Consider the following 24,738-nt stretch of genomic DNA (forward strand, 5'->3'; position numbering starts at 1 on the left):
GGATAATGCATTTAATGTGCTTAACACAGGGCCTATCAGATGCTTAGGGGCTCAACACATAATTATTGTTATTGTTGTTGTTTTACCCTAAAGTAAATGAGACAAAATAGCAAAGCTAAATGAGGAGGAATTTTTAAGTTACATCAGAAACTGTAATAGATTCTAAAATATTATAATTAAGAAATTCCATACTTATTTAAAAAGGCATTTTCAATTTAACAATTTAACAATTTAACCCTCTTATAAGTTAAAAAAAAAAAAAAAAAAAAAAAAGCCCGGCACGGTGGCTCACGCCTGTAATCCCAGCTCTTTAGGAGGCTGAGGTGGATGGATCAGGAGGTCAGGAGTTCAAGACCAGCCTGGCTAACGTGGTGAAACCTCGTCTCTACTAAAAATACAAAAATTAGCTGGGCGTGGTGGTGCATACCTGTAATCCCAGCTACTCAGGAAGCTGAGGCAGGAGAATCGCTTGAACCCGGAGGCAGAGGTTTCAGTGAGCCAAGATCGTGCCACTGCACTCCAGCCTCGTCAACAGAGCAAGACTCCATCTCAAAAAGAAAAAAGAAATAAAAATAAAAAGTCATGCCCAGCTATTTTGGGAGAACTGAAATTACAACTCTATCTGAGAAAATAAAATGACAGGACTCCACAGAATCCATAGATAAAAATTTAACTGAAGAGGAATATGGAACAGACTAAAGGAAAAATTTTATCAAGCTGTAATCTTTATACTTGTGCCTAAGGCCAGAACTTGAAACTGCTGAAGACAGTGTTTCTCTACAAATGCACACAAGCACCCCATTTTGATGCACAGATAGGTGTTTCTTTTAAGAATAGCAGCTTTATTGAGATAAATTTCACATATACAATTCACCAATTTAAAGTGTACAAGTCAATGGTTTTCAGTATAATCAGAGTTGTACTACCATCACCATAATCAATTTTGGAACATTTTCATCACCGCCCAAAAACCACTGTAGTCTCTCCCCAGTCCTCCACTCCTGGGAACCATTAATGTACTTTCTGTCTCTATAGATTTGCCTATTTTGGATATTTTATATAAATGGAATCATACAACATGTGGTCTTTTGTGAATAGCTTTTTTCACTTACCATAATGTTTTCAAGATTGATTCATTTTGTAGCAGGTATCAGTCCTTTTTCCTGTTTATTGCCAAATAATTTTCCATTGTATGGATAGATCATATTTTGTTTATCCATTTGTCACATTTTGGTTGTCTATCAGTTGATAGATATTTGTGGTGCATTTAATTTTTGGCCAATGTGTAAAACTTATTTTGCTCTCACTGAGGCTACATACTGTTACAACAATGCTATTTGGTCAACTTGACTGAGCTGGCCTCATAGGTTACAGGTTGCTCATTGTTAGAGATGAGACTTTAGACCGGACTGGACAACATAGTGAGACCCTGTCTCTACCAAAAAGAAAAAGAAAAATTAGCCAGATGTAATGGCATATGACTGGAGTCCCAGCTACTTGGGAGGCTGAGACGGGAGGATCACTTGAGCCCAGGAGTTTAGGACTGCAGTGAGCTGTGATCGTGCCAATGCAATCCATGCTGGGCGACAGAGTGAGAACCTGTCTCAAAAAACAGAAAGAGGGATTTTAGTATAACATTCAGCCAGTGCCATATTGGGAACCCACAAGAATGTACTTTAAAAAATATGTCAAAGAAGGTGGTGAGGGCTGTAATAGCTGCTATTCAGGCAGTAATGCAGTGCTGAAGGGACATCAAGCAAATAGTGTGATGCCTGTGGGTGCAATGTTACTCCTTCCCTTAGGTTGCCAAAAAAATCAATACTTCATAGCATTCCTGAAACGAAAAAGCTTATGAACCATTGTGTTTAGGGTGTAAGCTATCTATTTTGGGCTACCCATCACAGCTTCTCTCCTTTGGTAGAATAAAGTGAACTGAACCACCATGCCTAAGGTATTTGCCTTATTTCTTCCTCAGCTGGTTCATGGTTACATTGTCAAAGCTGGCACAGCATTCAAGACCTGATTTCTCAGACCGAGTGTATGTGTGAATATAATATACTCATTTGCACAAATATAAACCCTCTGTCTTAACTGTGTTCTGCAAAAGGCGTGATAAATACTTTCAAGTTATATGTACTTATCAGTAGAACTAATGGAATACACACAGTATGTTTTATGGGGAATTTCAGAGAAGGAAGGAAAAGTCAACCTTCTATTTGGCATCAGGATAGTAGTAAAACATTCTACTTGTGCATCAGATAGATTTTTATGACCTAACCTGGACAAGTAACTTAACTCTTGGTGCCTCATGTTTGAAAGAGGGATAACACTCTACAGGGTCATTCTAAGAATTAAATATTGCCAAAACACATGAAAAGATTCTCAACCTTGTTAGTAATCAAGGAAATGCAAATGAAGATCACAATGAAGTCTTCTTTTGTACTCAATTGATTGGTGAAAAATGCATGCCTGATAATATTGACATACAGACCAATGAGATCTCTTATAATTTGCTGGGAAAATGTATCAATTTGTACAAACATTTTGAAAAATAATTGTGCATTTTCTTGTGAAGTAAAACATTTGAATAATCTAGGACCCAGCAATTCAACTCTTACACAGACACTCAAGAGGAAGTTGCACACACATATGCCAGGAAAAATGTTCATAGCAGCCCTGTTCATAAGAGCAAAACCTGGAACAATTGAGAGGAAATGAATAAATTGCCGTGTAGCCACACAATAGAATACAAGACAGCAGTGATGCTGAAAAATATAGCAAGCCTCAGGAGTTTATATATTATATGGATAATTTTATGAAGCTCAAAAACACCCAAAATTAAACAACATATTCTCTAAGTACATATATGGGATATGTGATAAAACTAAAAAGAAAACAGGGAATGATCAGCAATCCAGAACCAATTCATGACTGTTGTTACTAATGGGGCAGGCTGTGGATTGGAAGCGGGGGCGGTGCACATAGGTACGTGTAACTTACTGGTAATGCTTTTAGGTTAGGAATGAGGTCAAAGGAGTTCACTATAAATTTATATTAGAAAGAAGGGCTATGGATTAGTGATGAGAGTGTCATGCACCAGCAAATATGATTAATGAACTTAGGTTACCTGAGGTCCAAATAAATAATGAGAAAAAAGTAAATAAAAGTGATGCATGAATACTAAAAATTTGGAATTACATATATAATATGTAATAATAAAGAAAAAAGTGTCACTGGTTATCCTTCAGGTATAAAAATTACAATTAAAATTGTAATGTTATAACCTTCCATTCTTTCCCCTATGAATTAAAACTTTTTTTTTTTTAACGAGACTAAAAAATCAAGTTGATAAAATCTATGCCCTGTGGGAACTGGTTAGGTCAGGCTACCCACTCCAGATTTCCAGCAGGCTGGCCTCAGCTCTACCTACAGCCAGTAGCTTATTAAGGCTCTAGGCGACACGTTCAGATAGGTGGTTAGTGCGCCCTAAGGACTCTCCGCAGCGTCGCTCAGGTTCACAGAACACGCCCAGGGGCGTGTCCAGCTGTCGTCGGGGAGAGCCCACCTCCCCGGGGGGTGTGGCTAAGGGACGAGGCACTTCTCGTCCAGAGCCCCGGTAATCCGGGCGGGATCAGCTAGCGTCGCGATGTGATGACGTCAGGCCCCGGGCAGGCCTGGAGTGGCGCGCTGGGCGTGCGCGGCTGCGGTCCGGCGTGTTGGTCCCAGCGGTTCAGCTGAGGTAGGGACGTGCTGTAGGCCGGAATGTTACCGGCTGTTGGATCTGCGGATGAGGAAGAGGATTGTCCTGAATTGGTTCCCATTGAGACGACGCAAAGCGAGGAGGAGGAAAAGTCTGGCCTCGGCGCCAAGATCCCAGTCACAATCATCACCGGGTATTTAGGTAACTAACCATCCCAGTCACAAAATGCCGTGAACTCTGGTGTCGTGGGATTTTGCGGGCTGCCGGTGCCTCTTCTCCTGAGGCATTGGGGCCTCATGATCAAGAGCAAATGTCTTTGAGGTAGGGGCTGGGTCACTTGCTTCTCGTGTGGGTTACCTCTCATCTTGGGAGTTAATGATGCCCGGTCCCCTCTGCGTTAGATTCCCGTTTCTCAAGTGAGATGGAAAGTTAGCCTTTGAAACAAGGCTTTGAAGCGAAGACACGCCCCCCAATTGTCTCTGTGACCTCTTACCAGGTTATCTTACCTTCCTGACGCTCATCTACCTCACCTGAAAATGGAAAAATACCTGTCACCTGGGAAACAGGGCCGGAACCACCTACCTATTGCCATGAAAGGATGTCCCGTCTGTAAAATGCCCGACACGTGGGGCTTTCGTCGGTAGATTCCCCTTCCCCACGAGCCACAGTCCTCCAGCCAGTTGGCAGGAAGTGCTCCCATCTTAAACACTTTTTTTTGGAGGTCTGTTTGTAAACCACTGCGTAGGAAGTAAGAATAAAATCTCTGTCCTCCAAGACTATTTCTCAAACTAAGAACGTTGAGAGTGTACAGGGATACTCGAAACCACAAGTTTGTGAAGTTGGTAGTTTCGTGAAGGGCGGTTTATGCACTTACACTAGAAGTTTCTTACTGGAAAAGTTTGAGAAATGTATTTTTAAACCTTACAGTTAAATAGAAGGGCTAGAACAAATATATGACTGTATTAGAAGTTTGGAAAAAGTTAAGAAATGTAAATAAAATGATACCGTTTCCGGGAAATAATATTCCTAGTTGTTGCTAGAGACAGGTACAGACTTGGGCCACTTCGTGACCTTTTATGTAAAAATAAGAAATAACTGCTTTTGTTTTTTTAAAAACTTTGTAGACTGTAAGTTTATTCCCATTTTTTGCTCGGAAGTAATTTTATAAAGGAATTTATTTTTGGCGTTTCCCCACAGTTATTCAGAGGCTGCTCTGCTGAGAAGATGAACAAATTTCTTGTCCAAAACAATGTATTTCAAACGTGCCCCTCGGGCCTTTCCCGTGTTGCTCACTGGTAGGTCAGTAGATCATTGGAGAAAATGATCTGAGGCTCAGGAGTGAGAATTAATACCAGCAACCTTGTTGCTGAATCTAGGGATAGTTTCACTCCTATCCCTGACCATTTTCCCTTTTTGAAACAGTGTTCCTTTGGCTTCTATTACATTTTTCTTCTGATTTTTCCACCTGCTTCTCTGGCTTCTTTTTAAGGCTCCCTCCTCCTTCCCCCTTTGTCCATCTTTAGCTACACACCTGTGTAATTTCTATTTTGATGTCCTACAACTTAAAACTTAACATGTCTGAAACTTCATCTGTTACCATCCCCCCAAATCCTGCTTCTGTGATCCCAACCATTTGGAATACTCTAAAAGCCTCCTGACTAATCTGGAGTCTTGCTGCCCTTTAATTTATTCGTTGCATGTTAGCCTTAATGATCTTTATAAATGTCAATCCGACTGCGTCACACCTTTCAGTGGCGTCCCTATGGGTTAAAATTCAAATTCCTTAACATGAATTACAAGGACCTGTAGGATCTGGATCTTGCCAACCTTTCCAGCCTGCCAAATTGGCCCCGCACAATGAACTAATGTTACTTCAAAGGTGCCAAGTGTTTTAGCCCCTTGGAATAGGTACTTTTTTACTGTGACTCCTCTGGCTAGATGTCCCTCTTAGGTTCTCCATAGCATTTTGTGCATCTCCTATTGAATATGTCACCCTGTGACATAATTGCCTCCTTATTCACTGAATTCCCCTCCATTCCCCGCTTCCCTTAATATTTCTAAGCTCTATGAAGGCAAAGACTATCTTGTTCACTTTTTCACCAAGGCCCAGCATAAATCTGTAACGTATTAGAAACCTTCCAATGAATGAACTATGTCTTAAAGTGTTTTTTTTTTTTTCATAATATGGTTAAAAAGCCCTAGTAAATCTTCTCTTAGAAGATTTCTTACATTCACCCTTTCCTTTCAGTTTTCACATCACTGCCCTGTGAAACACTCATGTTCAGGGCCTCTGTCTCAGGCTTGGACTGGTTTTAAGATCTTCCTCATTGCCCTAAGTCTCTCTCTTCCATTCTATACTTCATATTTTTGTGATGTTGAGCTTCCTAAAGTACTCTAAATATAAGCCTTCATCTCTTAAAAAGCTTTGAAAGGAATATGACCTAAAAGATATTAATACCCTAATACTCCGTAAAATCTTCCTAGTTATAGGAAGATCTAGTTATATACTAGAAAACTTAATGTATTTCAGAAGACATGTATAGCCTACATGTAAAAGTTTTTAGCAGCACTGTAATAGTAAAACACTGGAAACAAACCAAATGTCCAACAAAAAAAAAGATAAAGAAATGATATAGTCATACAATTGAACTACAATACTATGCAGTTAGGATTTTCTTTTTTTCCTCTGTGAATTTTAGTGTGTACGGTTCACAAGACTATTTTTTTTCTACTGGAGATTGACATATTGGGTTTCATATGCCACCTGCTGGATAAAGTTGGTATAGCTTTATGAATTTATCTTACTGAACATTCTGTCCATTGTTGACACTACCTGGCTCTATTCCCCATTTCATAAAAACTTTTATAGATTGTTTAAAGCATACTATAAGTAGCCATATAGTCAGCCTGAAGTTGCGTCTCATTAATGTTGAAATAAAAGGTCATTATAAATAAAAGATTGTGTGTAAATTTTAGGGAAGGTTAGGCTAGGTTGAAGAAACTGTTTCAACTTGTAGGAGTGTTTGTAAATATTTATAAAATTTTATGTCTACATAAAGTATTTTGCAACAGGTTTCAAAGAATGCTTTAATCTTATCCTCTAGGATATTCTCTACTAAAATAATATATGAAAAATAGCATGCAAATTCTCAAAAACGTTAGGATTCTTTATATGTTTTTTGTATCTTTAAAATTATTTTGAATTTTTTTATTTACAAAAAATATGTTTTATAGGTGCTGGGAAGACAACACTTCTGAACTATATTTTGACAGAGCAACATAGTAAAAGAGTAACGGTCATTTTAAATGAATTTGGGGAAGGTAAGTAAAGTTCAATAAATGTCATGTTGCAAGATTTTGTGTGACTGTTTATTCCTCTGGTAAACTGATATTCCATATTTAAAAATGAAAATGCAAGGTATTGTATTGTTGTGGATAGCTTTAGAAAAATTAGATTAATTTCTGTTAAGATTTATATGGGTTGAGATACTGAAATTAGTTTTAATAAAATTTTATTTTGTATAACTTTGGAGTTCTTATTAACAGAATTAAACTACATTTTTACCTGAAATAAATGACTCCAGTAGTAAAAATCTAGACATATGAAAAAACGTTTATTTTTTATTTTATTTTATTTTTTTTTGAGATGGAGTCTCTCTCTGTCGCCAGGCTGGAGTGCAGTGGTGCAATCTCAGCTCACTGCCACCTCTGTCTCCTGGGTTAAAGTGATTCTCCTGCCTCAGCCTCCCGAGTAGCTGGGACTACAGGCGTGCGCCACCATGCCCAGATAATTTTTGTATTTTTAGTAGAGACAGGGTTTCACCATGTTGGCCAGGATGGTCTTGATTGAGCTCCTGGCCTTGTGATCCACCCGCCTCGGCCTCCCAAAGTTGCTGGGATTACAGGCATGAGGCACCATGCCTGGCCAAAAAATGTTTTTTTTAGGAATTAGAAAGGCACTTTTGTATGGACTCTATTGCAACTCATGAAAAATATTTGAAAATGCTTCTGTTATTAGTTAACTTTGTTTAATGTTTATTATCTGCAATGCAGTTAAAACTCAGTATTTTAAAAATAAGGTAAACATATGGTCTTTATCCTCATGTATTTTAAGTTATCTGTGAAAATAAGTGTGCTTAACTTCTCAACTGAAATATTAAACTGTAGTCAAAAAAATAGCTCTAGACACAATACTTCTGTTATCTTTATAGGAGTTTTTCTTCATAAGTATGAATTGTAATCAAAGCTCACTTCTAGCCAAAAAACAATATCTATTAAATGATTTCTTTTAAAATGTACTATTTTTTTTCAGTTGTAAAAAGTAAAAGAGCTAGGTTTTATGAACAGGATGGGAAGCCAGTTATATTCGATTTCTGGTTTTAATAAACTAAAGAGAAAAGTGCTTTTTAGGCAAAAATCCTGAGATTTCTAATAACAGACTGTTTTTTTCATCATCTTATTAAATAACCTATTGCACACTGATTACATTTATTCTTACTATTTTCTTTATTTTTTCCCGGATCATTTTTGCAATTTTATTTTTCACAGCATTCTCAATACTTTTCTTCATGTTTCATTAATGTTCTGTATATAGTCCGAATTCTGTAGCAACCTCTTTAGAAGCTCTTTATTAATACCTAGCTGAAATATAAAAAATATGCAAGTGTAAAACTACTCGATTTTATGGGAGCTCATTTGCTTAGTGGACTTTTAGAACTTCACCGTTTGGTATATTTCTTTATTAGAGGAAAAGTAAAACATTTAAAATAATTCTTATAGATAACAAGCATTTCAAATATAGTTTATTCTTTCTTAAGTAAGTATTGCTAGGAAAATATGTGAATTTGACTAAAAGTTTAGGGTTTTTTTTTTTTTTTTTTTTTTTTTGAGTTGGAGTCTCGCTGTGTTGCCCAGGCTGGAGTGCAGTGGCACAGTCTCGGGTCACTGCAACCTCCGCCTTCCGGGTTCACGCCATTCTCCTGCCTCAGCCACCTGAGTAGCTGGGACTACAGGCGCCCGCTACCACACCTGGCTAATTTTTTGTAATTTTAGTAGAGATGAGGTTTCATTGTGTTAGCGAGGATGGTCTCGATCTCCTGACCTCGTGATCCGCCCGCCTTGGCCTCCCTTTAAGTTTAATTTTTAAATGAGCACATGGTACACTGGCCAAAAACCTTCCTCAAGATGAACTAGGGTTTTTACTCATTGGGAATATTCAGCAGTTTGTCTAACAGAAACAATTTAGAAGAAGAATGAAAAGAAAAAGATAGATAAGGCAGTCTCTTAAGAGGTTGAAGGGCATACAAAATCTAGTATATAAAACATACTAGTCTATTTAGAAAGTTTACCCTGGACAAGAAAAAAATGCCTTCAAGATAGCTACTTTATTAAGAAATGGGGGTGGCCAAGCAAGAGGCCTAAGGAGGAAGTAGGTATGTTTATCAGTTTAGGATGTGTCTTTTTCAGGGCTTAAGGCATCTTAAATAAAAGCTAAAATAATGTAGTGTACTGTAATTTAGATATCGAGGCTGCATGAATAAAATGAAAGAATATAAGTTATAAAATGCAGTTTCTGCTTCAAGATCTCCATTATTGAGTTATCCTCATCTTTGTTTTTTGTTGGCTAATGGACATAAGCTAAAGAGTGCTGTTTGTTAATTATTCTAGGAAGTGTGCTGGAGAAATCCTTAGCTGTCAGCCAAGGTGGAGAGCTCTATGAAGAGTGGCTGGAACTTAGAAACGGTTGCCTCTGCTCTTCAGTGAAGTGAGGAATGTGTTTACTGTGTACATGGTTTACTAGAAATGTTTATTGATTATATTTCCAGCTTTAATTTTCTTGAGTAATTTAACTGAATTTACACAGTTTGCTTCATTGTATTTTCAAACAAATAGAAAATAAACTTATTAAGAAGCATTTTCTTGAAGTGTTTCTTGCTGTCTTTTCTATCTGCTCTAATGTTTTGGTCCTTTTATTGAGTTTTTATTGCTTTTGATGTCAGAGCTTATTTAATCTCTAGTGCATGAAAGTCTCATATGTAAAAAATGATTATTCTGAATTTAATCTGTCATTGGTCATATTTCTAAGTGTTCAACCTTATAAAAAAAATGACTATCAAAAAAGAGAAAAACCTTACATTATGTTCTACTAGTTAAGTTTTCAAGGACAGTGTTCACTAGTCTACCATAGACCCTAGAAGAGTTACCCAACACATAGTAGCACTCAAATATTTGTTGAATGAATTATAAAAATGACTACTTGTACTGTTAATTTTGTGTATTCTAGTGAATTAAATCTCTTCGGCATCATTTACTCCCTTAGGTATTTGACTTTGTGTCAAATGTTTTGGCAAGGATAAAATTATAACAGACTTTCTTGAACAACCAAAATGTAATCTATTAAGGATTTTCCTTCACTTTTGATAAAATAAGAAAAAAGGAAATTAAAACCTTGCATCCTAATGTAAAATAGAATTATATGGTGTTTAATATCAGTGTCCCTTTAGCTATTATATTAAACTACTATAGTTAATAAATTTTATCATTATTTTGTATGTTGGTTTTTAAAAATTTCATAAAGCTATAAAAAGATACTTGGTCAGATAAAGTTTCCTCTGCTTTTAATTTTAATAAAGTATTATTATGTATATGATTTCTTTTTACCTATTATATATATGCATCTATTGTTTTCCCACTGGTAAATATGGGACGGACATTTTGTTAGAAGGTTAGAAGTGAGTTAAATTTTCACATTCCTAAGGATACTTTTGTCTCGGGTTGTTGAATACATTTTAAAGTGTTTATAATCACTTCAAAATATTTAGGTAATTAACTGTAAATTATGTTTTGGTATTCTCCAGGGACAATAGCCTTAGAGCTATTGAGAATTTGATGCAAAAGAAGGGGAAATTTGATTACATACTGTTAGAGACCACTGGATTAGCAGATCCTGGTAAGAAGTGAGATTATTAATAACCAGAATATAGTTCTGTGATATATTGTAAATAGATGTATTAGAGGAATATCTAAAATGAGTATTAAAGCTTTTGTTAGTATTAAACCAAAAACTTTTTTTGGTTTAAAAGAGGAAAAGTACTCGGTTATCATTTTCTTTGGCAGTTGAATGAATGATCAGAGTATTTCTTGGTACTTGTAAGCTGTTAATAGAATTTGAAGTTTTATTGATTGACTTAGGATTATTTGTAAGAACAGAAGTTAAAAATAAGGACATGTAGGAAGAGCAGAGATGTTCTACCTCTAAGTACAGTTGTCCCTTGGCATCCATGGGGTATTAGTTGCAGAACCTCTGAGGATACCAAAATCTATTAATGTTCAAGTCCCTTACATAAAATGGTGTAGTATTTGCCTATAACCTATGCACATCCTCCCATATACTTTAAATCATCTGTAGATTACTTATAATACCTAATACAATGTAAGTGCTGTGTAAGTAGTTATTATACTGCATTGATAAGGTAATCATGACAAGAAACTCTAAACTCTACTATGGAAAGCTACACAGAGTCAACCTGTTTCTAACAATGGGTTTCTGTTACCTTCTTACCAAGCTCTAATTCTTGATAAAGTCTGCTTATTTTCCCCAAATAACTTTTAGATAAAATCTTTATTTTCAGTTTGCATAAAAGTTAGTGCTTATTCTGTGAATCTGACCCATACCATTATTTTCTTTTTGATCTGGGTCTCTGGCATTGGGGCGATTTGTAAAACTATATTAAAGTATTTGGGGGTAATTTACTAAACAGGTCATAGTTGTCCAAAAGAAATATTGAAGTATCCTGAGAGTTCAAATGTGATCAGTGGTTATTGTAATTAAAACAATTACATAATAACATCGTCCCCATGTTTTCAAAGTAGTATTGAATTAGGCTATTTTGGTCCTTATAGTAGGCATGGGTTTTCATACCTTTCTGATAAATCTGACTGATGATAGGACTTGGACTAATATGTTGGTGTTAAATATTTGAATCTGGTAAGAAAGAAAAATATGTTGTATGCTTTTATTAGAAATAGCAAATATCAGTTTATTTCATCATAGCCAGTTTTGCCATTTTATAGACAAAAACTTGATACTTTTGAGAGTTTAATTAAACACGATTCAGCTTTTCAGAGGAAGAAAGAAAAACTAAAGATCACAGAGAAAGCTTTTATACAAATTGTAGTTATAAAAAATGTTAATGTTTCTTGCTTCTAACTTTCTTTACAATAAAGATTTTATTGTTTGGGTAAAGATGGAACATTCATTGTAAAAAAATTTAAATACCTAAAAAATACAAAGAAGAAAGTTGAAAAGTAATCATCTCACTATTGTGATATACAAGTAGGGGCTGGGCATGGTGGCTCATGCCTGTAATGCCAGCACTTTGGGAGGCTGAGGCAGGTGGATCCCTTGAGGCCAGGAGTTCAAGACCAGCCTAGCCAACATGGTGAAATCCAGTCTCTACTGAAAATTCAAAAACTGGCCAGGCGTTGTGGCGTACCCCATAATCCCAGCTACTCAGGAGGCTAAGGCATGAGAATCGCTTGAAAGCTGGGAGGCGGAGGTTGCGGTGAGCCGAGATCACGCCGCTGCACTCCAGCCCAGGCAACAGAGCAAGACTGTATACACACACACACACACGCACATGCACACGCACACACACACACACACACACACATTCATACACACACACACAAGTAGGTAAATTTTATTCCAGGGATCTCTCCATGCCAGTGCTACTTGGTAGTATGTTGAATGGCAGCCTCAGCCTCAGCTGGGAGGTTGTTAGAAATGCAAATTCTTGACCAACCCAGATCTACTGAATCAGAATCTCTAAGGGAGGGGGTCAAGCAAGCTGTTTTTAATAAGCCCTTCAGGTGATTCTTATACTGTACAGCCATACCACAGGGATGTTGTGGGCTTAGTTCCATATCACTGCAGTAAACTGAATATCACAATAGAGTGAGTCACACACATTTTTTTGTTTCCCATTGCTTATAAAAGTTATGCGTTTTGGCCGGGTGTGATGTCACAGGCCTGTAGTCCCAGCTACTTGGGAGGATCACTTGAGCTCAGGAGTTTGAGGCTGCGGTGAGTCATGATTGCACCACTGCACTCCAGCCTGGATGACAGCATGAGACCCCATTTCTTAAAAAAAAAAAAAAAAAAAAAAAAAAAGCTGTGTTTATACTATACTGTAGTCTATAAAATGTGTAATAGAATTGTCTAAAAAACATACATACCTTAATTAAAAATATTTATTGCTAAAAAATGCTAACGATCATCTCAGCTTTCAGCAAGTCATAATCTTTTTGCTGGTAGAGGGTCTTGCCACAATGTTGATGGGTGCTGACCAATCAGGGTAGCAGTTACTGAAGGTTGGGGTGGCTATCGCAATTTCATAAGATGATAATGAAGTTTGCTGCATTAGTTGACTCTCCCTTTCATAAAAGATGTCTCTATGGCACATGATGCTATTTGATAGCATTTTACCCACAGTGTGACTTCTTTCAAAATTGGAGTCAGTCCTCTCAAACCCTGCTCTATCAATGAAGCTTCTGTCATATTTTAAATCCTTTGTTGTCATTTCAACAGTGTTCATAGCATCTTCACCAGGAGTAGATTCCATCTCAAGAAACCACGTTCTTTTCCCGTCCATAAGAAACAACTTCTCATTAGTTAAAGTTTTCTTATGAGATTGCAGGAATTGAGTCACATCTTCAGACTCCCCTTCTAATTCTAGTTCTCTTACTGTTTCCACCACATCTGCAGTTATTTCCTCCATTGAAGTCTGGAATCCCTCAAAGTCATCTGTGAGGGCTGGAATCATCTTTCAAACTCATTCATGTTGATACTTTGATCTCCCATGAATCACAAATGTTCTTAATGGCATCTAGAATGATGAATCCTTTCCAGAAGGTTTTCAATTTACTTTGCCCAGATCCATCAGAGGAATCACTGTCTATGGTAGCTATAGCCTTATGAAATATATTTCTTAAACAAGACTTAAAAGTCAAAGTTACTCCTTGATCAGTGGGCTGCAGAATGGATGTTGTGTTAGCAGGCATGAAAACAACATTAATCTCCTTGTACATCTCCATCACAGCTCTTGGGTGATCAGGTGCGTTGTCAATGAGCAATAATATTTTGAAGGAATCTTTTCTTTTCTAAGCAGTAGATCTCAATGGTGGGCTTAAAATAAACCATGCTGTAAACAGATGTGCTGTCATCTAGGCTTTATTATTTATAGAAAACAGGCAGAGGAGATTTAGCATAATTCTTAATGGCCCTAGAATTTTCAGGATGGTAAATGATTATTGGCTTCAACTTGAAGTCACCAGCTGCTTTAGCCTCTAACAAGAGAGTCAGCCTGTCCTTTGAATCTTTGAAGCCAGGCATTGACTTCTCTATAGCTATGAAAGTCCTAAATGGCATCTTCTTCGAAAAGGAGGCCATTTCATCTCCATTAAAAATCTGTTGCTGGCCGGGCTCGGTGGCTCATGCCTGTAATCTCAGCACTTTGGGAGGCTCAGGTGGGCAGATCACGAGTTCAGGAGTTCAAGACCAGCCTGGCCAACATAGTGAAACCCCATCTTGACTAAAAATACCAAAAATTAGCCTGGCTTGGTGGTGGGAGCCTGTAATCCCAGTTACTTGGGAGGCTGAGGCAGGAGAATGGCTTGAACCTGGGAGGCGGAGGTGGCAGTGAGCTGAGATTGCACATTGCACTCCAGCCTGGGTGACAGAGCGAGACTCCATCTCAAAATAAATAAATAAATAAATAAAAAATAAGTCTGTTGCTTAGTGTAGCTACTTTCATGAATGATGTTAGCTACATCTTCTAGGTAGTTTACTACAGCTTCTATATCAGCATTTGCTGCTTTCCCTTGCACTTTTATGTTATGGAGATGGCTTCTTTCTTTAAATCTTGTGAACCAACCTCTGCTACCTTCCAACTTTTCTTCTCTAGCTTCCTCACCTCTCTCAGCCTTCATAGAACTGAAGAGAGTTAGGGTTGCTCTGAATTAGGCTTTGGCTTAAGGGAACATTGTGGCTTGTTTGATCATCTATCCAGACCACTTCATATCAGCAATAAGGCTGCTTTATTATCATTTGTGTGTTTACTGGAGTAGCACTTTTAATTTCCTTCAAGAACTTTTCCTTTGCATTCACAACTTAGCTAACTGGCTCAAGAGACCTAGCTTTTGGCGTATCTTGGCTTTCAACATAACTTCCTCACTAAGCATAATCATTTCTAGCTCTTGATTTAAAGTGAGAAACAGGTGACTGTTCCTTTCACTTGAACACTTAGAGGCCATTGTAGGATATTAACTGGCCTAGTTTCATGTTGATCATATTCTTTATGTTGTCATGGTTCTGTCATAATTCTTTTAGTTCTATGTTTTAATAGTTTTGGTGCTCATTACCAGTACTGTTGCTTCTCCATTCCCGAGTTAGTCTATCTCCTGATTGAATTTCATTGTCAGGCAGTCTTTTCAAGTTACAGGTACTGCATGCATTCTTTGGGTTCTTATACACTTCATTGATTCAAAATATTTGTCTTTTGTTTTTATATTACTTGAAGGATTACTTGGCTAGGTATAAAATTTATCAGTCACACTTTTTTCCCCCTCAACTTTGTAAATGTTGTTCCATAATCTCCTAGTGTTTGATTGGCTGGATTTCATTGTCCAATGTTTTCTCCTTTTATTAGGAAGAATTTGTGAGTATTATAGTCTCTGAGTTTCAATGCTTGCTGTTTTCTTTAATGCTTGAGAATGTCTGTCTATTGCTTTCGTTCCTGAAAAATAACTTGTTTGGGAACACTTTCATTAGAACTTTGTGGTCACTGTTTTATTATTTTGGGACATCTAGTGTTACTGTAGAAAAGTCTGATTTTTCTCCCTCCCTCCTTGAAGGCACTTTTTTTTTTTTTTAAATCTAAAATGCCTGAGAGTTTTCTTCTTTATTTTTGAAATTCAGTAATATAAACAAGGTATATCTAAGTGTCACTTATAATCATTTTTCCCTAAATTATAATATGCCCTTAGTTCTTCTAAGAACATTTTCCTGGTTTATTACCATGAATACTTTTTTTTTGGTCAAATTATTAGATCCTCTACTTCATGACACCAGTTTTTTTAATACTGAATTTTCTTTTGTTCTTCGTATGTATTCTAATTGCCTTGATTTTGTCTTTTCAGATGCTGTGATCATCTGAAGGCTTTCTTTTTGTCAATAATTCTGTTTTCTCCAGTGTCTGTCCTGTTTTTGATATTTTAAATGAATTAATTGGTTAAATCATTGTGTTATATAGGCTCTAAGTTTCTTTAGCACTACAAACTGCATTTTCATCTTATTCTGCTTCTTCTTGCTTTTGAGCTTGTTTATTATAAGGTTGTATTGTTTTCAAGTTCTTCATTATGATGAAGTTGTTGAGAATTTTCTTTAGTTTTTATTGGGTTATGTATCCTTCCAGAATGGGTTCTTTGCCACTTGTGTGCCCTATTCATTTCTTCATTTTGTGTTCTTTCTTGCTTTTTATTCCCTGTATGTGTGTGTTTCTTTTTGTCAGGCTGTAATACATATGCATACATGTTTCTTCTTGATATGGGAGAACTTCTATGTGGTGCTGATGGGAAATATTTTTAATACTCCACTCTCCTTACCCAAGTTTGTTTTTCTCCTGAGCCCTAGTTTGAAAGCTGTATATTGTTGGAGTGGAGGGAAAGAGAAGGGAAAAGTGGTGATTCAGAGAGCCAAAGGGGGCAATGTGGCTTTTAGGCTCTGCTCTCTTGAAGTACCAAGTATCTCACTCTTGGGTCTGCCCAACTGCTTATGAATAAAATTCCTTTGCCTTGTATGGGGACATCATTCGACCTCAGACCTCTCATTTCTCTTTGTTCTGAGCCCTAGAATGTGACCTGACCTTCTCCTTCCCAAAGCATGGAGATGGTTAAAACTCACTCTTGAAATTTTTTTGTTGACTTTTCCCTGTGTTGCTTATTCATTCCTCGGCTCTACTTTTTGCCATTTTGGAGTGTATTTCTGGTAAGTGTTTAGGATTTTGTAAACTATTTCCCTACAACCTCTTATTGGAGGTAGGGGTAGAGTTGGGAATGACCATCAATCACCTATAACTTTGTTTCTTATTTTGACTATCAGTCTTCAAAATTTATGGCAGGCCATTTTATATTTGGTTGCTGCTAATAAAATGTTGGCCTTTTTGTTTTATTTTTTGTTTTTATTTTTTGTTTTATTAGATTTTGAAGAAGGGAGATTCTAAAATGTAGTTCAGGTTTTCTCAGTGTCAGCACAAATAACATTTTGGGTTGGATCATTATTTGTTGTGAGGGGGTTGCCCTGTGCAGAGTGGGATATTTAACAACATCCCTGGCTTCTACCCACTAGATGCCAGTAGCATTCCCCTAGTTAAGACAACCAAAAACATCTTCAGACATTGCCAAATATTCCCTGGGGAGAAAAGCACCCTGGTTTGAGAGCCACTGATCAATTTTGTTCATTCATCTTTACTCCTCCTAAATACCTACATCCAAATTTTAAATAGATCTTTCTCATGTAGTCTGGCAAGTATTATATCAAAGATAAATACCCGTTTTAGAATAAAGCATTAATATACTCTCACATTTCAACTTAAGAGGCAAATATTAACAGTAGGATTTGTAAACTATTTATTGGAATAAAAATCAATGAATTTTTAAAAATTACAAAATGATTTATGTATGTTAGATATTTTACTGAGTGAAAAAATTCATGCTTTTTTAAATGACTTATTGTTTGGAGTAGTGATACAGTAGGTTTAATTTTCCCCCTCATTAATTAAAATCATGTTTTAGCCAAGAAAGTGAACAAAATTCTTATTTCCCGTTTTGGAGACTGACACTCTCCAGTTCTAAGTTAAATAATCGTCATGGTAAAGTAATTTCCTTGAAAAGAACGGACATTGATTCAGCCCCTGTTACTCACAAATCCTATTTGAGTCAAATTGGAAAACTATTAAGTTTTTGGGAAAAAAAATCAATAGGTATCAGGAAACCATTAGATCTTGTGGCCCTTGCTATATCTTGCATGAGTAATCACTGTAAACAGCTGACAGGTATTTCATTGTTGACACTGAGTGATGCTTGGGGGACTACATCTTGTCAGAGTAGGTGGACAGCTTTAGACGTTGGAATGCGTTTGATTATCCTTGTTTTTCTCCTACACTCATTCTTTTAGACAGCCCTGTCACTAACTGGGCCCGTGATGCTTTCAAAAATCAAATACTTTCCTTGCTGTCAGTTTTCTTTTTCTTGCGTTGTGGCATACTAATCAGGGTATGTGGTTTGGTACTGAACCAATTTCTGTCAAAAGCAAGTTTTAATTTATTATTTAGGAAAAATTTTTCCTAAGACCCAGGTTTTATACAGTACTAAATAAATAGTGTGAGAAATAATTAGTAATGCCATAGAGTATATAATTTTACTTCTAGTTCTACACAGATTGCAAGTAAATTTTTTTGGGGCAAGTGATTTTGGAATTATCTATGTTTTGTTTTCCTTTTCCTTTAGAGTGATAATTCACTATTTATGATTGAATGATTATCATATTAAAGAGGTGAGAAAATAAAAATAAGTCTGATGTGCACAAAGCCATACTGCTCAAATTGTTTGATAATATCTGTTAATTAAATTATTATGGCATCGGTAGAAGAATGATGTTTTGTTTATATGTGGTTAGAATTGGTCTTTTTTAAAGGAAATAACGAGAGATGGAAATGGAATGGGTATAAATAGTAAAAGGTTCTGTCACTATAATTCCCTTTTGCTATAAATAGTTAAAGGTTCTATCACTATAATTTCCATAAGAAGATATATGTGTTTACCTGTTAGTTTTATCAGGGCAAATTAAAACATGGATAGAATCATGTTTCTCAGTGTGAAGAAATATTTTTATTTGATGAATATTATATATTTTCAGGTGCAGTGGCTTCTGTGTTTTGGGTTGATGCTGAATTAGGGAGTGATATTTACCTTGATGGTAAGTTAAAAAACAGTTTTCTTTTATCTTTCTTGTTTTTTTTTTTTTCTGAGACAGAGTCTCACTTTGTTGCCCAGACTGGAGTGCATGGAGTGCAGTGGCATGATCTCGGCTCACTGCAACTTTTACCTCCTGGGTTCAAGTGATTCTCCTGCCTCAGCCTCCCGAGTAGCTGGGACTACAGGCGTGCACCATCGTACCTGGCTAATTTTTGGATTTTTAGTAGAGACGGGGTTTCGCCATGTTGGCCTGACTGGTCTTGAACCCCTGACTTCAGGTGATCCGCCAGCCTCGGCCTCCCAAAGTGCTGGGATTACAGGCATGAGCCACCACACCCTGCCTCTTTTGTTTTTAAGTAAAATCTTTATGGTTAAGCTTATTGTTGTTCATTCATATTATAACTTTAATTCCTTGCATTGTTGTTCTTTTCACACTTTAGTTTAATGATGAAATCTTTGTTCATATAGATTAAAAAACCCCAGACAGTGGTGGAACTCGATGTCACTCAACTTCGAATTTAGTGCTTCCACTAAGGTTTTCTTTAAAAAAAAAAAAAATGCTTTGTAGGTTTTCTGTATCCTCTGTTGTTTGATTTATGCCCTTAATATAATGTTAGAGCCTTTTATTTTAATCCGCCAGGCAATATGAGGATCATATTTTTGCTTTTATTTTCTCTTGAAGATAAGAATTAAACACTCCTCCCTTACTTTATTTACCTGAACACTTTTGGGCAATGACATGCCTTCATTGAAAATATATTAGAAACTTTCTTAGTTAAGCGACTATGTTTTCTCCCTTTCTCTTTCCCTTTTTCACCTTTTTAAAAACCAGTCGAAATTTTTTACTTTTTCAAAAGTAATAATCATTAAGAAATTTAAGAATTATTAAGCTGGGCCCCATCATTGAGCTCTAATATATGTGGCGGGTAACTGGTTGAATTCCTTAGGCATAATTAAACTCATTCTTTTGTTATCAGCATATATTCAGAGATTGCAAAATGAATTGGTAGTTTGGAAACTTAGGCATATGTTATGTAAAACATTTATGAGTTGGATTTGGATTTGGTGAGAGATGTTAGGAATGATACCTTAAGATGTCTCATTCTTTAGGCAATAATTTAAATCTTAAGAAAAGTCTTGATTTTGATTATGTGAAAATAAACTAGAAATAACCTGTCTTATGTACTTATCACATTTGACTATGTTATGAAATTTGACTTATATTTTGGATTGTAAGCTTTTTCAGTGCCAAGGAAATCTTATTTTCTTATTTATTTAATTTAACATTTTTATTTGTTTTATATCTTCTCTAGTGCCTTAAAGTAGTGCTAGCCACTCATGAAACACATTGACTTATTACTGGAATTTAATTAAATGGCAGCACTGGCAAGAGAAAAAAACAGTACATTGTTTTATTGAGTAGTATTTGTGAACTGAAATAGGTTAGTTTTAATTTTCATTCTGAAGTATGGTTGCATAAATATTAATAAACATTCTTTTTAAAAAGTGATTAAAATGTTTTTTCCTTTGTAGGTATCATAACTATTGTGGATTCAAAATATGGATTAAAAGTAAGTTGAAAGATTGCTATGAGTGGCTCATTATTGAGAGCTGGGAATATGGGGATTGATTGTTTAATTTTCTTTATGTTTGTATCTGAAATTTTCTTTAACAAAAACCTTTCTCAAAAAGATATCCTGAACAATAGGTGAAATTTGTGTTTTAATTATTAGTTTGTGTTAAATATTTCTTTTCTATTACTCTGAGTTTGAGTTGGTGATAAAATTTGGAATTATAATTTGTAATAAGCATATGGGGTTAGGATAGAGTTTGGTATGTATAACTCTTCACAAGGATTCAACCCCAATATTGGTAAGTTTTTCTGTTCCATAGAAGAAGCTGAGCTTGATAAAGCATCTGAGATCTTATTTTTCTTGTTAAATTACTATTAAACACACACTGGAAATGAGTTTTTAAAAAATATTGAAGACCTAGGTGATGGGTTAATAGGTGCAGGAAACCACCATGGCACCTGTTTACCTATGTAACAAACCTGCACATCCCGAGCATGTACCCTGGAACTTAAAATTTAAAAAGTACATATCGAAGAAAATCAGGATATACACATAGGATTAGTAAGAAGACTCTCTCCATTAAAAGGCATCTTGCATCACTTCTTGGTCTTTTGGCTGAGATCAAGTGTAAAAGACATCCTGCTATGAATGTTTTTGTTAACTTCTAAGGTCCTAGAATGCATTTAAATGAGGTTTAATTTATAAAATGCATTTAGTAAGATCTTTAAAAGTATGTTGTTACATACAGTAAAATGATGTTTCTCAACTTCCCAAGTGAAATACCACTAAAGGCAGAAGAGAATGAAATCATCCCACCCACTGACCCGTTCCCAATCTGAGCATATGGATAGGGCCCAAAGCAGTAAGTTCTTAGAAGTTTAAATTCAGTGTTTAAAAATTAGTGTCTGTTTTGTATCCAACCTCATATCTGAACGTGTTAATTTTTTTTTTTTTTTGAGACAGAGTCTCACTCTGTTGCCCAGGCTGGAGTGCAGTGGCACCATCTTGGCTCACTGCAACCTCCACCTCCCAGGTTCAAGCGATTCCCTTGTCTCAGCCTCCTGAGTATCTGGGATTACAGGTGCACACCACCATGCCCAGCTAATTTTGTATTTTTAGTAGAGACCGGATTTTACCATGTTGACCAGCCTGGTCATGAACTCCTGACCTCAAGTGATCCACCTGCCTCGGCCTCCCAAAGTGCTGGGATTACAGGCATGAGCCACCACGCCCGGCCTGAACTTGTTAATGTTTAAGTTTGCTTTTTTTTCCCCAAATCTTTGCTGAAATTATGCTCTAAGGGGATATGTCAGGTTTGTCAAATAGCTACCAATACCTCTTCACTGGGTCTTCTCTCCCTCGTTGATAGAGTGCCCTAATTTGAAAAGTTTGGAAGAAAACTCCTTTTTTAGAGTTTAAAATCTCAATTTATGAATTTATGAATATAATTTAAGAATCAAAGAATGATCCCAAATACAGTATTACAGTTTCACGCAGAAAAATTCCAATGACTGTTGGAAATCATATTTCTTGCAAAATGCTTATGGAGGTAGCAAAAAAGCCCCAAATTATTCATTTTGAATGTTTATTATAGGCATGTTTGAATCTACCTCTTCCATAAATTTATTACAAAATTTGATATACCTATGTGACAGATAACTGCTAAGACATTTTTTTTTATTTTGATAGACTGAAAATGCCATGCCAAAAGTCAAACTGTTTATGTATTTTATGATTATAGGAATAATTTTATATGTATAGTTGGGTATGGAGAAGAGTTAAATAGAATCTATTATCAGCATGATAGAGGCCAAAAAAACAAAGCAACATTCTGAATAATGCAAACACAGTAAACGTTTAACCTCCTGCTACCTTGATAAAACCTCTTAAATTATTAAATCAGTATACCTACACAAAACTGACACACTGTCAGGATAATGGAAACTTTAGATTTTCTAAGTCGGATGCCAGATAAATAACTTTGCCTTGATATAAAGAATTTTCCAACTTGTCCAATTCCTCTGGTTGCAAAGCTTGACCTCAGTAGCTGCTTGTGATTCAGAGAATTCTGAGGCAGTACAAGTAATGACACTTGGATAATGGGCAGCAATTTAAGAATGTCATGCTTCACAGAGCCAGCCCATCACAAGTAAATTTGAGAAATGGTACCCTGTGGCCAGCCAGCCAAATTGAAACTGAAGTGGTAATTGATATCATGGGGTATCATGCTAATAGGATTGTCACCCATTGATCTGAAATATTCATTTTTTAATCATAGGCAAAGAATTGGACAACTTAAAATGACAGCTCTCTATTCTCAGGACTTGACACCCAGGCTACTGACATTGTTCTTTTCAGTTCCACAAATGTGACAGCATTTAATGCAATAGAAGCAATGAATGAAGTTACCCAGAGAAGGTCAAGTGAGAGGTTTCTTCTTGGTTCCTCTGTTATATTGCACAATCTGTTGAAACAATTCAGTCAGAAAACAGTTAGCTTGGAAAAGATCAGAACAATAAATAGACTGACATTATGCAATAATTTTTTAAAAACTAAAATAGTGTTACATCTGTAACCAATCCATTTGAAAGAAATAGTTCCTGCTGCTGCTTTTTAAAAATGACACCAGACGTCTTTGACACTAGATTTATTTCCACTCTGGTCAACAGCAGTGTTCTTTCATAGCCAGTGGGTTTTAAGATAGTTTTTTCTTTTCTTTCTTTCTCTTTTTTCGGTCCTGCTTCTTTCTTTCTTTCTGCAGAAAAGGACACCCTATAGCCCTTCATGAATTTAGGTCTACAGTGATGTTATTTCAGAGAGTTCCTTTGTTTCTCTCCCTAACCCCCCCAGCTTTATTGAGGTATAATTGACAAGTAAGAATTATATATATTTAAGGTATACAATGTGTGAAATATAAAACAATCGAGCTAGTTAACCTATCCATCACCTCACATTGCTATTTTTTTGAGAGGGGGTGGTAAGAACAATTAAGATCTATGTTTTAGCAGATTCAAGTATACAATAGAATTAACTACAGTCATCATGCTGTAATTAGCTCTCCATGACTTATGCATCTTGTATAACAAACTTTGTATTCTTTGACCAACATCTCACACCACTCCCCTTTAATTTCCTTTGTTTCTTGTGGTAAGTTAAATTGGGGTTTTGATCCTTAGCCTTTTGAATATGTTGGATTAATTAGTATCAAAATTATTTTTGTCTTTTTTGATATATAAGCAAAAGCCATAGTTGTTAAGCAGAGATAAGGAATACTTTGGACATCTATGTAGTATAAAATATTTAAAAAATATTTTGCAAAAATTTTTTCTTCACTTATACAGGTGGAATAGAATGCCAAAATTTCCATTTTGTTTTATTTTATAAATGAAAGTCATCTGACTTAATGACCAAATGGTATATAATGTATTATTGGAGAATGTTCTTTTGAATAGAAGACATTGATTTTATACTTTTTGCAGAGTTTGACTTGGGAAGGTAGGAAGTCACATGAGGGAAATGCAGGGCTGATGTCTAAAGAAAATAAATGTTAATATGCACTTATTTTTTAAAATGTTTGTATAGCTTTCCTATGGGCATAGAAGAGGACATTTATCTCTTCTGCTATAATTATATATGATTACATATAATTTTAATACAGCTGTAAATATTGGCAGGCTCTCATTTGGGGTGATTTTCATTTATTTTTATATTTGATACTTTCTGACTGCCTGGAAGTAGTAAAACGTTAGTCTACCACTGTTAGCTTTGAGTGAAGAATTCTAATATTTTGGAGAGGTAAATGCATTTAAAACATTGCACATTACCTTGTGAAACTAACATTGTATTAGTTACATTTAGGCATGGAAATGCAAAAACAAATCTGTAATTCTTCTGTCATATCATTTTTATGCCTCACAAACTCATAGCCAAATAACCCCAATTTCATATGTTAAAAAAGCTTTCATAAGGTCAATAATATAATATCTTGAAAAATATTTCAGTTTAAAAAGAATTTTCAGTACTATAGGATCATTCAGAGGCAGATGCCTTGCCAAAAATATATCATTGTTAAGTAGATTTACTGCTTAATGGGAAGAGATTTGTTGCTGCATGTTAGATGGCATTTTTCATGTAACATCTTTTATGTATCCCCACAACAGGAGGTGTTAATTACAATTCATTCAACAAATATGTCTTGAGCCTTTGTGCCAGGCACCATTCCAAGGTCTGTTAGCAGCCTCATTCTCTAGAGGCAGAGTATATAACAATAGGACTTGTTGTAGCCTCAGGCCAAGATGAATTATGAAAAAAATATTAAACTTGATCTTTTGGCATGGAATGATTTTTGATACAATACTTGTCAAGTTCTGTGACTTCAATAATTGCAGAGTGGATCTGCAGTTGAATTGAACAAGATTTTGCCTGAAGTAG

General features: G+C 35.9%; 1 protein-coding gene across 8 annotated transcripts in view; it reads left to right on the forward strand.

The window, feature by feature from the left end:
- LOC129393692 (zinc-regulated GTPase metalloprotein activator 1A-like) overlaps positions 1 to 24,738 on the forward strand; it is a 61,231-nt gene that overhangs the window by 12,642 nt on the left and 23,851 nt on the right. Inside the window, exons 1-7 of one of the 8 annotated variants that reach the window (XM_063604053.1) lie at positions 3,763 to 3,901; positions 4,898 to 4,995; positions 6,935 to 7,021; positions 9,368 to 9,464; positions 10,558 to 10,649; positions 18,675 to 18,734; positions 20,267 to 20,304. In XM_063604053.1, the coding sequence (XP_063460123.1) occupies positions 4,950 to 4,995; positions 6,935 to 7,021; positions 9,368 to 9,464; positions 10,558 to 10,649; positions 18,675 to 18,734; positions 20,267 to 20,304 (420 nt within the window). In that variant the 5' untranslated portion in view covers positions 3,763 to 3,901; positions 4,898 to 4,949. Of the gene's footprint in view, positions 1 to 3,601; positions 4,022 to 4,897; positions 4,996 to 6,934; positions 7,022 to 9,367; positions 10,350 to 10,557; positions 10,650 to 18,674; positions 18,735 to 20,266; positions 20,305 to 24,738 lie in introns of those variants that run through there. The other 7 variants (XM_063604051.1, XM_063604052.1, XM_055097098.2 and 4 more) reach the window with 7 other exon arrangements.

Source organism: Pan paniscus, chromosome 3 (assembly GCF_029289425.2).
Source record: "Pan paniscus chromosome 3, NHGRI_mPanPan1-v2.0_pri, whole genome shotgun sequence".
Lineage (NCBI taxonomy): Eukaryota > Metazoa > Chordata > Mammalia > Primates > Hominidae > Pan > Pan paniscus.